This window comes from Scyliorhinus canicula, chromosome 18 (genome assembly GCF_902713615.1).
Source record: "Scyliorhinus canicula chromosome 18, sScyCan1.1, whole genome shotgun sequence".
Lineage (NCBI taxonomy): Eukaryota > Metazoa > Chordata > Chondrichthyes > Carcharhiniformes > Scyliorhinidae > Scyliorhinus > Scyliorhinus canicula.
The window spans coordinates 66,114,125-66,128,789 of NC_052163.1; the positions used below are offsets into that span (position 1 = coordinate 66,114,125).

At 47.5% G+C, this 14,665-nt stretch overlaps 1 protein-coding gene across 1 annotated transcript in view; it reads right to left on the reverse strand.

Moving 5' to 3' along the window:
• The window catches only part of srp68 (signal recognition particle 68), an 80,131-nt gene extending 74,099 nt beyond the window's left edge, over window positions 1–6,032 (reverse strand). The window contains exon 1 of the mRNA XM_038777251.1: window positions 5,846–6,032. Within this exon, the coding sequence (XP_038633179.1) occupies window positions 5,846–5,930 (85 nt within the window). The 5' untranslated portion in view covers window positions 5,931–6,032. The remainder of the gene's footprint in view (window positions 1–5,845) is intronic.
• Between the last annotated feature and the right edge of the window lie 8,633 nt (window positions 6,033–14,665).

The window sequence follows — 14,665 nt, forward strand, 5'->3', positions numbered from 1 at the left end:
ACCCGGAGGAAACCCACGCACACACGGGGAGAATGTGCAGACTCCGCACAGACAGTGACCCAAGCCGGGAATCGAACCTGGGACCCTGGATTGTTCTATGAAGCAATTGTGCTAACCACAATACTACCGTGTTGCCGAGCACTGACAAGGCAAGGAGTTGAGCAAGTCTTTCAAAGCCACCATTGAGGAAGCATTGGGCCCAATCCAAGAAACGCTGAAGGTCACGGAGGAGGCCTTCTAGCTGCATGAAGGAGTGGAGGGCACGAGACCAACGAAGTACTTTTTGGATATATTCTCCATCCAGGTTGGTGGGAGAGGTGGGTGGGCGGGGGGGGGGAAGCTCCAACAGAATCCACGTCAACGAGCAACCACGGGCGGCAATAATCTGTTTCCACAGCCTTCGGGGGGGGGGGGGGGGGGGGGGGGCGAAAGAGAGGTGGCGAGAGCTAACTGTAACCAGGGAATTTTCTTTGTCTCATCCGTTGGAGGGAGATCGTGGTCATCTTAAGTGGGAATGGGACCCAGGAATTCGTAATGAGGATGATGGCGCAGTGGTGGAAATGGCTGATTTAGGGTGGAGGGGGTGTTGAGAGACCCTGAACTAGACTAGTTACCTGGAACGTGTGCTTCTTAAGGGGGGGGGGGGGGGGGGGGGGGCTGCGAAAAGGGGGAGTTTTTCTCACGTAAAGCATCTAGGAGACCCATTTGCAGGTGTGGTACCGGACCAGGCTTCGGAAGGGCTGGGTGAGCCAGATATTCCACTTGGCTTGATAGTCGGGTCCGGCCATCAATAAGAGGGTGTGCTTCCTAACGGGAAGGCTGACCAAGGGTTACAGACTGTATGATGGTCACGGGTACGTTGAAGGTTAAGTCGGTGGTAAATGTGTATGCCCGAATTGGGATGATGTGTCATTTATAAAAGTTATTGGCTCCAATACCGATCTAGATACTCATCAACTGATCTTGGGGGGAGATTTAAATTGTGTCCCAGATCTGCGACTACTCTGATCTGAACCAGTCGTTGGCCCCCTCAGACGTGGTGAAGGCGCTGTTGGTGTTTATGGAGGAGGCAGGGGAAGCTCCTTATGTACCCTGAGGGAAAGGAGTTCTTGTTTTCTCCCCAGTGCACAAGGTGTACTCTAGGATAAATTACTTTGTGATGGCAGGTCTCTTCTTCCCGAGGTGAGGAAGGCGGAATACTCGGTGATAGTCATCTCAGACCATGCTCCGCATTTTGTAGATTTAGTGCTGGAGGTGGCCCGACTCAGCACACAGGATGGAGGATGGACATGGGACTCTTGGAGGATGTGGGGTTTTGTGTGGGTGGGGGGGGGGGGGTCGCAAAGCTTATCTGAACAGGTGGAGTTCAATGGAAACGGGATTGATTCACCCTCTATTCTTTGGGAGGCGTTGAAGGCGGTGATTAGAGAAGAGATTATATCACACTAGGCAGGAGCGCCAGAATAGTTGATGACATTTTGGAAGTGAACTGTAGATACTCGACATATCCAACCCCAGAACTCCTAGCAAGCAGGAAAATGCCGCAAACAGTTTGACCTGCCTCGACTGATAGGGTAGAGTGACAGTTTGGCACCTGAGGGGAGTAGTTTCCCATGAACACTGGGAGAAAGACAGCCGCCTTGATGATGATGAGGGATAGATAGAGTGGATGTTCAGCGACTTTTTCCTCGGGTGGATGTAGCTGTTACAAGGGGGCATAACTAAGGCTCATGGTGGAAGATATAGGAGGGGGGTCAGAAGTAGGTTCTTTACTCAAGAGAGTGGTTGGGGCGTGGAACGCACTCCCAGCTATGGTAGTGGAGTCGAACACTTTAGCAACTTTCAAGCGGTTACTGGACAGGCATATGGAGTGCACTAGAATGATTGGGAGTAGGTTGATTTGATCTTAGTTTCAGACTAGTTCAGCACAACATTGTGGGCTAAAGGGCCTGTACTGTAGAGTTCTATGTTCTATGTCTTTTGCCTCACCGGTTAAGGCAGCAGGCAGCCTCTCAGGAGATTATCCAGATCAGGGACTTTGGAAGCAGGCTGGTTTCCACCCTGGGTAAGTGATCAGTGCATTTCGGACCTTTTTTGAGAGACTTTACAGGTCAGAGCCCCGAGAGAAAGAGTGGGAGGACGGAGTGTCCAGAGGGCTTGGAGTTCCCAGAGGTGGGGGTGAAAATGTGGGAAGGACTAGAGAGTCATTGGAAAGTGCCAGTGGACCCGGAAGAGGTCTAAACAGTGATAGGGCAGGTGCAAACATGGAAGCCTGATGAGATCCCGGTGGAATTTTACAAGTAGTTTGCGGACCAGCTGGTTCTGCTACTGATGGGGATGTTTAATGACTCTTTGTCCTGGTGTTCCCTTCCTGCGACGCTTCGGCAGGCAGCCATCTCCTTTCTCCTGATTAAGGATCCCCCAGAATGCGGGTCGTACAATCCCATTTAACTGCTTAACGTAGATGCTAAGCTATTAGCATTGAGGTTGGAATCTTGTCTCCGGAGGTAGTTGGGAGGACCAGACGGGATTTATAAAGGGCTGAAGACTGTCGTCCCATGTGCAGCGACTGCTCAATGTGGTTCTTACCCCAGCAGCCAGACCGGAGATGATTGTGACATTAGATGCAGAAAAGATGTTTGATAAGGTGGAGTGGACATACCTCCTTGCAGTTTTGGAGACATTTGGGTTGGGCCCCAGGTGTGTGTCGTGGGTACATAGAATCATAGAAAAGTTACAGCACAGAAGGAGGCCATTCAGACAACCTTGTCCATGCCTGCCCGAGGACACCCAGGTGCCCTTACTAATCCCATCTTCCCTGCACCCTGCCCTTAGTGCCTGTAGCTTAGAGCAATAAAGGTGTAGATCCAGGTACTTTAGGGTTTAGGGTCTCTGCCTCCACCAGCAACTCGGGCAACAACTTATAGACACTCTATCCTCTGCCTAAAAAAGTTCTTCCTTATGTCCCTTCTACCTCTTATCTTGAATCTATGTCCCTGGTTTTGGAATTCTCCATCAAGGGAAACAATTGTATCCTGTCCACTCCGCTATACAAAGTTCCCTTGGCCAAAGTTTGTACAAATACCAAAAGTTTGAGGGTTTTTTGATTGCACAGGGGACAAGGCAGGAGTGTCCCCTCCTGTTTGCGTAAGACTTTTTCCTCGGGTGGATGTAGCTGTTACAAGGGGGCATAACTAAGGCTCATGGTGGAAGATATAGGAGGGGGGTCAGAAGTAGGTTCTTTACTCAAGAGAGTGGTTGGGGCGTGGAACGCACTCCCAGCTATGGTAGTGGAGTCGAACACTTTAGCAACTTTCAAGCGGTTACTGGACAGGCATATGGAGTGCACTAGAATGATTGGGAGTAGGTTGATTTGATCTTAGTTTCAGACTAGTTCAGCACAACATTGTGGGCTAAAGGGCCTGTACTGTAGAGTTCTATGTCTTTTGCCTCACCGGTTAAGGCAGCAGGCAGCCTCTCAGGAGATTATCCAGATCAGGGACTTTGGAAGCAGGCTGGTTTCCACCCTGGGTAAGTGATCAGTGCATTTCGGACCTTTTTTGAGAGACTTTACAGGTCAGAGCCCCGAGAGAAAGAGTGGGAGGACGGAGTGTCCAGAGGGCTTGGAGTTCCCAGAGGTGGGGGTGAAAATGTGGGAAGGACTAGAGAGTCATTGGAAAGTGCCAGTGGACCCGGAAGAGGTCTAAACAGTGATAGGGCAGGTGCAAACATGGAAGCCTGATGAGATCCCGGTGGAATTTTACAAGTAGTTTGCGGACCAGCTGGTTCTGCTACTGATGGGGATGTTTAATGACTCTTTGTCCTGGTGTTCCCTTCCTGCGACGCTTCGGCAGGCAGCCATCTCCTTTCTCCTGATTAAGGATCCCCCAGAATGCGGGTCGTACAATCCCATTTAACTGCTTAACGTAGATGCTAAGCTATTAGCATTGAGGTTGGAATCTTGTCTCCGGAGGTAGTTGGGAGGACCAGACGGGATTTATAAAGGGCTGAAGACTGTCGTCCCATGTGCAGCGACTGCTCAATGTGGTTCTTACCCCAGCAGCCAGACCGGAGATGATTGTGACATTAGATGCAGAAAAGATGTTTGATAAGGTGGAGCGGACATACCTCCTTGCAGTTTTGGAGACATTTGGGTTGGGCCCCAGGTGTGTGTCGTGGGTACATAGAATCATAGAAAAGTTACAGCACAGAAGGAGGCCATTCAGACAACCTTGTCCATGCCTGCCCGAGGACACCCAGGTGCCCTTACTAATCCCATCTTCCCTGCACCCTGCCCTTAGTGCCTGTAGCTTAGAGCAATAAAGGTGTAGATCCAGGTACTTTAGGGTTTAGGGTCTCTGCCTCCACCAGCAACTCGGGCAACAACTTATAGACACTCTATCCTCTGCCTAAAAAAGTTCTTCCTTATGTCCCTTCTACCTCTTATCTTGAATCTATGTCCCTGGTTTTGGAATTCTCCATCAAGGGAAACAATTGTATCCTGTCCACTCCGCTATACAAAGTTCCCTTGGCCAAAGTTTGTACAAATACCAAAAGTTTGAGGGTTTTTTGATTGCACAGGGGACAAGGCAGGAGTGTCCCCTCCTGTTTGCGTAAGTCATTGAGCCATTGCCCCGAGGGCTTCGAATAAGTGGAGAGGGGTATTTAGGGATGGAGTGGAACATAGGGTGTCCCTGTACGCTGATGATCGTTTGTTATTTGTGAAGGACCCAGTGCCCGCCATGGGAGGCATAATGAGGATACAGAAGAGCTCAGGGTCCTTTTCCAGATACAAATTAAAACTGAAGACCGAGTGTTTTCCGGTCAACACCTTGGGGAATGGAGCCAGTCTGGGGAGAAAACCCATGCAGAAAAGGGGTGAACGTGCAGACTCTGCACAGTGACCCAAGCTGGAAATAAAACCCTAGTCCCTGTGAAGCAACAGTCCTAACCAATGTGCTACTGTGCCACCCACAGTTTGTTCTGCATTCACCCCCTGGTTGCACCCCTCCCCCCAGCTAGCTCCTTCACACTAACCCACTTCCTAAGGCACCTTCTACAGATGTGCCATCGACAGCATCTTATCCGACTGCATCACAGCTTGGTATGGAAACTGCTAGGTCCAAGATCACAAGAAACTGCAGAGTGTGGTGAAGTCAGTCCAATGCATCACGCACGCTTGCCACCCTCACATTGATTCAGTATACACTCAGGAAGGCAGAGAGCATTATGAGGGACCCCTTTCACCCACGCATTGCCTTCCTCCAAACTCTTTCATCAGGCAGACTGTACAGAAGTCTGAAGACCCCTCAGCTACAACTCCTCAACGACTCCCCTTGGACTGATCTGTCACCTGTTAAGAACACTATTCACAACACCCTATGCTGCTCTTGTATTTGCTTTGTTTGACCCCTTGTTCCGCACTGTAATCACTCACTGTTTGTCAATGTACCATTTGTCAATATTCTCTATTGATTATTCTTTTTGTCTACTTTGTACGTACTGTGTATGTTCCCTCAGCCGCTGATCAATACTTTTCACTGTACTTCGGTTACATGTGACAATAAATCAAATCCAAATCAAATCCTGCTCCAATGACCCTTCCTCCCCCCCCCCCCCCCTTACCATCTCCCCAGGGCAGCACGAACCCCTGCACTCCCCTTGACCAGCCCCAGCTCTCTCTCTCTCTCCCTTTCCACCACCCCGGGGCAGAGCCTCCCGCCCACTCCTGGGGTTGACACGTAATCCTTATGCCGTGAATCGCTCCGCACTGCGATCTGTTCCGACACCGACTCGAGAACGCGTGGGAAACCTTCACCTCGGGAAGCAGCTTTGTAAAGGATACTTTCCAGGCTCAGGGTGGCTCCGAGCTCCACGGCTTTATTTTCTTTATCTTCTCCCGCATCATCCCTCATTGCCGCCATGACCATCAACCCGCGAAGCACCACGGGATAACGGAGCGGTGTGACAGAACGCGCAGTACGCTGGGATGCTGGAGGAGTGCGACAAGAGCGGTACACTGGGATCCTGGAGGATTATGACAGGACGCACGGTGCACTGGGATACTGGAGGACTATGACAGGACGCGCGGTGCACTGGGATACTGGAGGACTATGACAGGACGCGCGGTGCACTGGGATACTGGAGGACTATGACAGGACGCGCGGTGCACTGGGATACTGGAGGACTATGACAGGACGCGCGGTGCACTGGGATACTGGAGGAGGTGTGGACTCCAAACCTCTCGAGTCGTTCTGGAGTATCAGGGTATGAAGGATTAACTTCTAAGAAAAGAGCTTTTCCAATTAACAGTTAAACAATCCTTAAAATATATGGGAACACTTGACGACTAATTTATATCTTCTCTAGCTCCAATTAAGCAAAGCTCATTACAGGTCAAGAGTCACTGGTAAACAAAGTTAGCAAACATAGGGATACTTGCTGTGCTGTTGTGTAAAGATTTCCTTTCACAAAAGTAGAGCGAGGCCCTTTCAGGCACAACCTGAAAATACTTCTGTTTTGAAAGAGAAAATGCTGGAAAATCTCAGCAGGTCTGGCAGCATCTGTAGGGAGAGAAAAGAGCTAACATTTAGAGTTCGACGACTCTTTGTCAAGGCTTTTCTCTACACCCTAGCTATGACTGTAACATTACATGCTGCAGTCTCTTCTTCCTTCCCTATGGTATGCATTGTCTGTGTAGCATGCAAGAAACAATATTTTTCACTGTACATGTGACAATAATAAATCAAATCAAAAATGTCTTTCGCCCCTTTTTAGTTATATCTAATTCCTTCTTGAAATTACACAATATTTTGGCCTCAATTACTTTCTGTGATAGTGAATTCCACAGATTCACCAAACTCTGAGTGGTGAAACTGAGAAATTTCTCTTCATCTCAGTCCTAAAAGGTTTGCCCCTTATCTCCAAACTATGACCCCAATTTCTGGACTCCCATACCATCGGAACATTCTTTTTGAATCTACCCCGTCTAATCCTGTTAGAATTTTATACGGTTCTATGAGATCTCACTCTTCTAAACACCAATGAATATAATCTTAACCGACTTAGTCTTTCCTTATATGACAGTCCCAACATCCCAGCAATCAGCCTGGTAAACCTTCACTGCGCTCCCTCCATAGCAAGAACATCCTTCCTCAGGTAAGGCACCAAAGCGCCACACAATACTCCAGGTGTGACCTCACCAATGCCCTACACAATTGCAGTAAAACAGCCCTATTCCTAAACTCAATCCTCTCGCAATGAATGCCAACACACTATTTTCCTTGGGCCTTCTGGTGGCAGCCATGGAGTGAGTGGTCGCACATAGGGCAGCTCCGGCTCGAAGATGTAGATCTGAGTGGTATTTACCCGAATATGGGAGAACTTTGACGTGAAAGTGTAGTTGAAGGTTCGGGAGAAGTGCCCCCCCCCCCCCCCCCCCCCCCCCCTCCTCCTCCCGCCCCGGGAGTGGCATGTCTGCTGGCTATCAGACCCGGCAGAAGAAGGTGAAAGACCTGGCCAAGGAACTGGAAGAGACCTGTGGTGCAGCAATAATTGGAAAGATGGCGGAGGAGGAAGGGTCATGAATGTCACACATACCTTTTAACCCAAAAAACATTACGGAACTCATGAATCGAACAAGAATTGCCCCTAACCAAATAGCTCTTCTCTCGAGGTATTTCAGTGGTCTCTGCACCACTGACTCGGGGTCAACTTCTGCGATAGTTGTTCCCAGGGTTTTTGCTCCTGAGATTTCGGCCTCCCTTATTTTTACACCAATTTCTACAGCTTACTCGAATGTTTGTGAGATATGTGCATGACCCTCATGTAGCTAAGGTCAATCTTCCAGAACACATCTGATCATTGTTCCCTTTGCAGTAACAGTCCTTTGCTCAGGGTCTAAATATGTTCCCCCTTCCTCTACCCTCCCCCCTTTCTTTTCTCTCCCCTCGGCTTCGGTCGTCTTTTTCCTGTGGCTGGGGGTGGTTTTGCCCCCTCCCTCTTGTGTTGTCTCTTTTGAGCTTCTCCAGCGCTTCCTCCTCTTCTTTCCCCCCCCCCCCCCCCCCACCCCCCCTCACCAACCCGCCGCCCGGGTTGCGCGTTCCTATGGTTCCCGCTTGTCTTTCTTTTCTCTTTTCTTTCTAATATTCAGTTTCCCTGTCTATTCATTGTTGCTGTCCTTGAACAGGTTCTGGAACATGCTGATAAACTCCTCCCATACATTTAGGAAGCCATTCCTTCAACCCTCGGATGGCATATTTACTCTTCTCCAGGTGGAGAAATTCCGAAAGGCAGCTAGCCAGTCTGCAGCTGTGGGTGTTGCTGCTGATCACCAGCAGAGCAGGATTCTTCAGCGAGCGGTTAGGTAAGCGAAAGCTAGGGCGACGGCCCTCTTCTCCATGTGGCTGCTCTGATACCCCAAAGATTGCCACATTTGGGCACAGCTTCACCCTCATCCCTACAACCTTGGACATTGCCTCAGAGAAGGCTGTCCAAAACCCAACAAGTTTGGGGAAAGCCCAGAACTTGCAGGTGTGGTTGGCAAATGGTTAAAATGAATAATGATCTCACATTTTACGACCTCTTAATTGCAGCTTTAGCAGACAGTGTCTGGATACAGTAACCGAGATTCTTCAATAATTTTACAGTAGCAAATATATACCTTAACCCAGGCTTTTACAAACGTTACTATAACAGATATAAAACACCAATTTCTTACATACGTCACACAGTCAGTGACCACAGTGATGAATGTAGGAATTTCTGATGTAGGTATTTGGTGCAGTAAGGGTTAAAAGCCTGGGTTAAAGTAATGTTTTAAAATAATCCTATTTCAAAAGGCAAGTATGTTTTGGAAGCCAGGGTGCAATTAAGGCAATATAAAAATTTGAACTAATGCAGTGTTGTTTGGATTAAGAGGGTTGGGGTTCTCAGCGGAGTTAATTAGATTTCAGCTTGATAAAATGGTGTAATTACTGGGAGGAGTCAAGGTATTAGACATTTTGAGGAAAAGCAATTCAGTCGAATGTTCGTTGGAGATGTGAGCAGAAGGCAAGCATCTCAGTTCAATTAAAAGATATGTCTGCAGATGGATTAACAGTTTATTTCCAAGTAGTTCAGAAGGGTGTGGTCAGAAGATGAGCTGAAACTAGCTGAAACAGGTCCTGAAGAAATACAACCATAGTTTCTGCATGGTTCTGACAGGATTCAGAACCTTTTTTTAATGCAGTGTCAAAATCTCTCTTTTTCAAAGTAGGGTATCCAGACATCTGTGTAAAGCAGGTATTCATGAGAACCAACTGTGTTTAACAGTGGATTGAGAGCTAAAGTGTTTTTTGTTGTTTGAATGGGAATAAAGATAAGGGTTACTGTATTCACTGTATTGGTTAGCATTGTTTAAGGGGTAATTGTAAGCTATTTTCTTGTTTGAAGTTAAATATATTTTAATACTACGTTAGTAATAAAGTTTGCTTTAATAAACCTTATCCCTGTTTTGTGTGAAATCACTCCTGGAGCAAGGTATCCTTTCCTCACAGTCTTACAAAATTAAAATAAAATATTGGGGGTACTGTCCAGTATCCTAGCCACTGTTGGGGTTTGGTCTGGGATCGTAATACAGTGCTGTACAATTCATCATCATCTGTCCACAGCAACCCTTACCTTGAGTAACCTGAAAACACACACAAATCACACACTGAGATGGGGAAAGATCTTTCAGCCAATGTACACGGAAGGCTTGGGAACTGTGTGCATAATGCTGACCATATCTAACTATATTGGGGTACCGCAGAGAGCAATCTGACGGATTTAAATAGTTTGAGCAGAATTGTAGTAGTCCCAGTAATAAAAATATTGAAATGTTTAACGTTCTCATTGCTGAATTGAAGCTCCTCAGAGTGCATCTTGACCTCTGGAGAAAATGTGATTGCACTTTCCTGTGATAACAATGCGAAACATTTTTGTAATGTATAAAGTATAAATTTGGAAAAAAACACCATTGCTACAGTCAGCCGAGCTGAGGGATGTTCTAAAGCTTGGAACAGCTTCTGCAGCGGCGCACTGGTTCAGGCATAGTGAACCGAGGGGCGGGGAATCGTATTGAACCCCCTGTGACCGTGTGACTCACATTGGATATATACGGTGAATATTACATGTATCACAATTGTAATGAGGCACCTCAGAGCACAAGTTGATCTATGTGGAAAACCTGAGTAATATTGCACTTTCTGTGATGACCATTTTGAAATGTTTATAATGATCTTTCAGGTATTCTAAGAATAAAGTATAATTTTGCAAAATAAAACAGTCAGTAGAGGGCACCATTCCTCCATTTTTGGATTCACCTGTGAAGCAGTGAGAGTTCAGAAAGAAATGTTGCATTTATTAAGTGGAACAACATTGTCAGTGAATTGGTTTAGGATTGACTTGTGTTTGAAGGATGAAAACTCCGTTTCATTTATTCAAATACCTCTGATCTCAGTAACAGGGAAATGTAGTGAAATAAGTTTGCAATCTTTTGAGTTGGATAGTTTATTTCAGAAAAAAACGTTTTGGAGGGTGGCACGTGGCACAGTGGTTAGCACTGCTGCCTCGAGGCGCCAAGGACCTGGGTTCAATCCCAGCCCTGGGTCACTGTCTGTGCGGAGTTTGCTCATTCTCCCTCTGTCTGCATGGGTCTCACCCCCACAACACAAAGATGTGCAGGATAGGTGGATTGTCCACGCTAAATTGCCCCTTGATTGGAAACAAAGAATTGGGTCCTCTAAATTTATAAGAAAGAAAGCTTTGGGATCCAAATGATTTAGAACATAGAACAGTACAGCACAGAACAGGCCCTTCAGCCCTCGATGTTGTGCCGAGCCATGATCACCCTACTCAAACCACGTATCCACCCTATACCCATAACCCAACAACCCCCCCCCCCCCCAACCTTACTTTTTAGAACACTACGGGCAATTTAGCATGGCCAATCCACCTAACCCGCACATAGAACATAGAACGATACAGCGCAGTACAGGCCCTTTGGCCCTCGATGTTGCACCAACATGGAAAAAATCTAAAGGCCATCTAACCTACACTATGCCCTTATCATCCATATGCTTATCCAATAAATTTTTAAATGCCCTCAATGTTGGCGAGTTCACTACTGTTGCAGGTAGGGCATTCCACGGCCTCACCACTCTTTGCGTAAAAAACCCACCTCTGACCTCTGTCCTATATCTATTACCCCTCAATTTAAGGCTATGTCCCCTCGTGCTAGCCACCTCCATCCGCGGGAGAAGGCTCTCGCTGTCCACCCTATCTAGCCCTCTGATCATTTTGTATGCCTCTATTAAGTCACCTCTTAACCTTCTTCTCTCTAACGAAAACAACCTCAAGTCCATCAGCCTTTCCTCATAAGATTTTCCCTCCATACCAGGCAACATCCTGGTAAATCTCCTCTGCACCCGTTCCAAAGCTTCCACGTCCTTCCTATAATGAGGCGACCAGAACTGTACGCAATACTCCAAATGCGGCCGTACCAGAGTTTTGTACAACTGCAACATGACCTCATGGCTCCGGAACTCAATCCCTCTACCAATAAAGGCCAACACACCATAGGCCTTCTTCACAACCCTATCAACCTGGGTGGCAACTTTCAGGGATCTATGTACATGGACACCGAGATCCCTCTGCTCATCCACACTACCAAGAATTTTACCATTAGCCAAATATTCCGCATTCCTGTTATTCTTTCCAAAGTGAATCACCTCACACTTCTCCACATTAAACTCCATTTGCCACCTCTCAGCCCAGCTCTGCAGCTTATCTATGTCCCTCTGTAACCTGCAACATCCTTCCGCACTGTCTACAACTCCACCGACTTTAGTGTCGTCTGCAAATTTACTCACCCATCCTTCTGTGCCCTCCTCTAGGTCATTTATAAAAATGACAAACAGCAACGGCCCCAGAACAGATCCTTGTGGTACGCCACTCGTAACTGAACTCCATTCTGAACATTTCCCATCAACTACCACTCTCTGTCTTCTTTCAACGAGCCAATTTCTGATCCACATCTCTAAATCACCCTCAATCCCCAGCCTCCGTATTTTCTGCAATAGCCGACCGTGGGGAACCTTATCAAACGCTTTACTGAAATCCATATACACCACATCAACTGCTCTACCCTCGTCTACCTGTTCAGTCACCTTCTCAAAGAACTCGATAAGGTTTGTGAGGCATGACCTACCCTTCACAAAACCATGCTGACTGTCCCTAATCATATTATTCCTATCTAGATGATTATAAATCGTATCTTTTATAATCCTCTCCAAGACTTTACCCACCACAGACGTTAGGCTCACCGGCCTATAGTTACCGGGGTTATCTCTACTCCCCTTCTTGAACAAAGGGACCACATTTGCTATCCTCCAGTCCTCTGGCACTATTCCTGTAGCCAATGATGACCTAAAAATCAAAGCCAAAGGCTCAGCAATCTCTTCCCTGGCTTCCCAGAGAATCCTAGGATAAATCCCATCCGGCCCCGGGGACTTATCTATTTTCACCTTGTCCAGAATTGCCAACACTTCTTCCCTACGCACCTCAATGCCATCTATTCTAATAGCCTGGGTCTCAGCATTCTCCTCCACAATATTATCTTTTTCTTGAGTGAATACTGACGAAAAGTATTCATTTAGTATCTCGCTTATCTCCTCAGCCTCCACACACAACTTCCCACCACTGTCCTTGACTGGCCCTACTCTTACCCTAGTCATTCTTTTATTCCTGACATATCTATAGAAAGCTTTTGGGTTTTCCTTGATCCTACCTGCCAAAGACTTCTCATGTCCCCTCCTTGCTCGTCTCAGCTCTCTCTTTAGATCCTTCCTTGCTTCCTTGTAACTATCAAGCGCCCCAACTGAAACTTCACGCCTGATCTTCAGATAGGCCTCCTTCTGCCTCTTAACAAAAGATTCCACCTCTTTGGTAAACCACGGTTCCCTCGCTCGACCCCTTCCTCCCTGCCTGACTGGTACGTACTTATCAAGAACATGCAATAGCTGTTCCTTGAACAAACTCCACATATCCAGTGTGCCCAACCCTTGCAGCCTACTTCTCCAACCAACACATCCTAAGTCATGTCTAATGGCATCATAATTGCCCTTCCCCCAGCTATAACTCTTGCCCTGCGGGGTATACTTATCCCTTTCCATCACTAACGTAAAGGTCACCGAATTGTGGTCACTGTTTCCAAAGTGATCACCTACCTCCAGATCTAACACCTGGCCTGGTTCATTACCCAAAACCAAATCCAATGTGGCCTCGCCTCTTGTTGGCCTGTCAACATATTGTGTCAGGAAACCCTCCTGCACACATTGTACAAAGAATGACCCATCTAATGTACTCGAACTATATCTTTTCCAGTCAATATTTGGAAAGTTAAAGTCTCCCATAACAACTACCCTGTTACTTTCGCTCTTTTCCAGAATCATCTTCGCCATCCTTTCCTCTACATCCCTAGAACTATTAGGTGGCCTATAGAAAACTCCCAACAGGGTGACCTCTCCTTTCCTGTTTCTAACCTCAGCCCATACTACCTCAGAAGAAGAGTCCCCATCTAGCATCCTTTCCGCCACCGTAATACTGTCCTTGACTAGCAGCGCCACACCTCCCCCTCTTTTGCCCCCTTCTCTGAGCTTACTAAAACACCTAAACCCCGGAACCTGCAACAACCATTCCTGTCCCTGCTCTATCCATGTCTCTGAAATGGCCACAACATCGAAGTCCCAGGTACCAACCCATGCTGCCAGTTCCCCTACCTTATTTCGTATACTCCTGGCATTGAAGTAGACACACTTCAAACCACCTACCTGAACACTGGCACCCTCCTGCAAAGTCAAATCTGTGCTCCTGACCTCTATACTCTCAATCTCCCGTACCCCAAAACTACAATCCAGGTTCCCATCAAAACTACAATCCAGGTTCCCATGCCCCTGCTGAATTAGTTTAAACCCCCCCAAAGAGTACTAACAAATCTCCCCCCCCAGGATATTGGTGCCCCTCAGGTTCAGATGTAGACCATCCTGTCTATAGAGGTCCCACCTTCCCCAGAAAGAGCCCCAGTTATCCAGAAATCTGAATCCCTCCCACCTGCACCATCCCTGTAGCCACGTGTTTAATTGCTCTCTCTCCCTATTCCTCATCTCACTATCACGTGGCACGGGCAATAACCCAGAGATAACAACTCTGTTTGTTCTCGCTCTGAGCTTCCATCCTAGCTCCCTGAAGGCCTGCCTGACATCCTTGTCCCCTTTCCTACCTATGTCGTTAGTGCCAATGTGGACTACGACTTGGGGCTGCTCCCCCTCCCCCTTAAGGACCCGGAAAACACGATCCGAGACATAACGTACCCTTGCACCTGGGAGGCAACATACCAAACGTGAGTCTCTCTCGCTCCCACAAAATCTCCTATCTGTGCCCCTGACTATTGAGTCCCCAATTACTAATGTTCTACTCCTTTCCCCCCTTCCCTTCTGAGCAACAGGGACAGACTCCGTGCCAGAGGCCCGTACCCCATGGCTTACCCCTGGTAAGTCGTCCCCCCACAAGTATCCAAAACGGTATACTTGTTACTCAGGGGAATGACCGCAGGGGGTCCCTGCACTGACTGCTTCTTCTCAGTCCC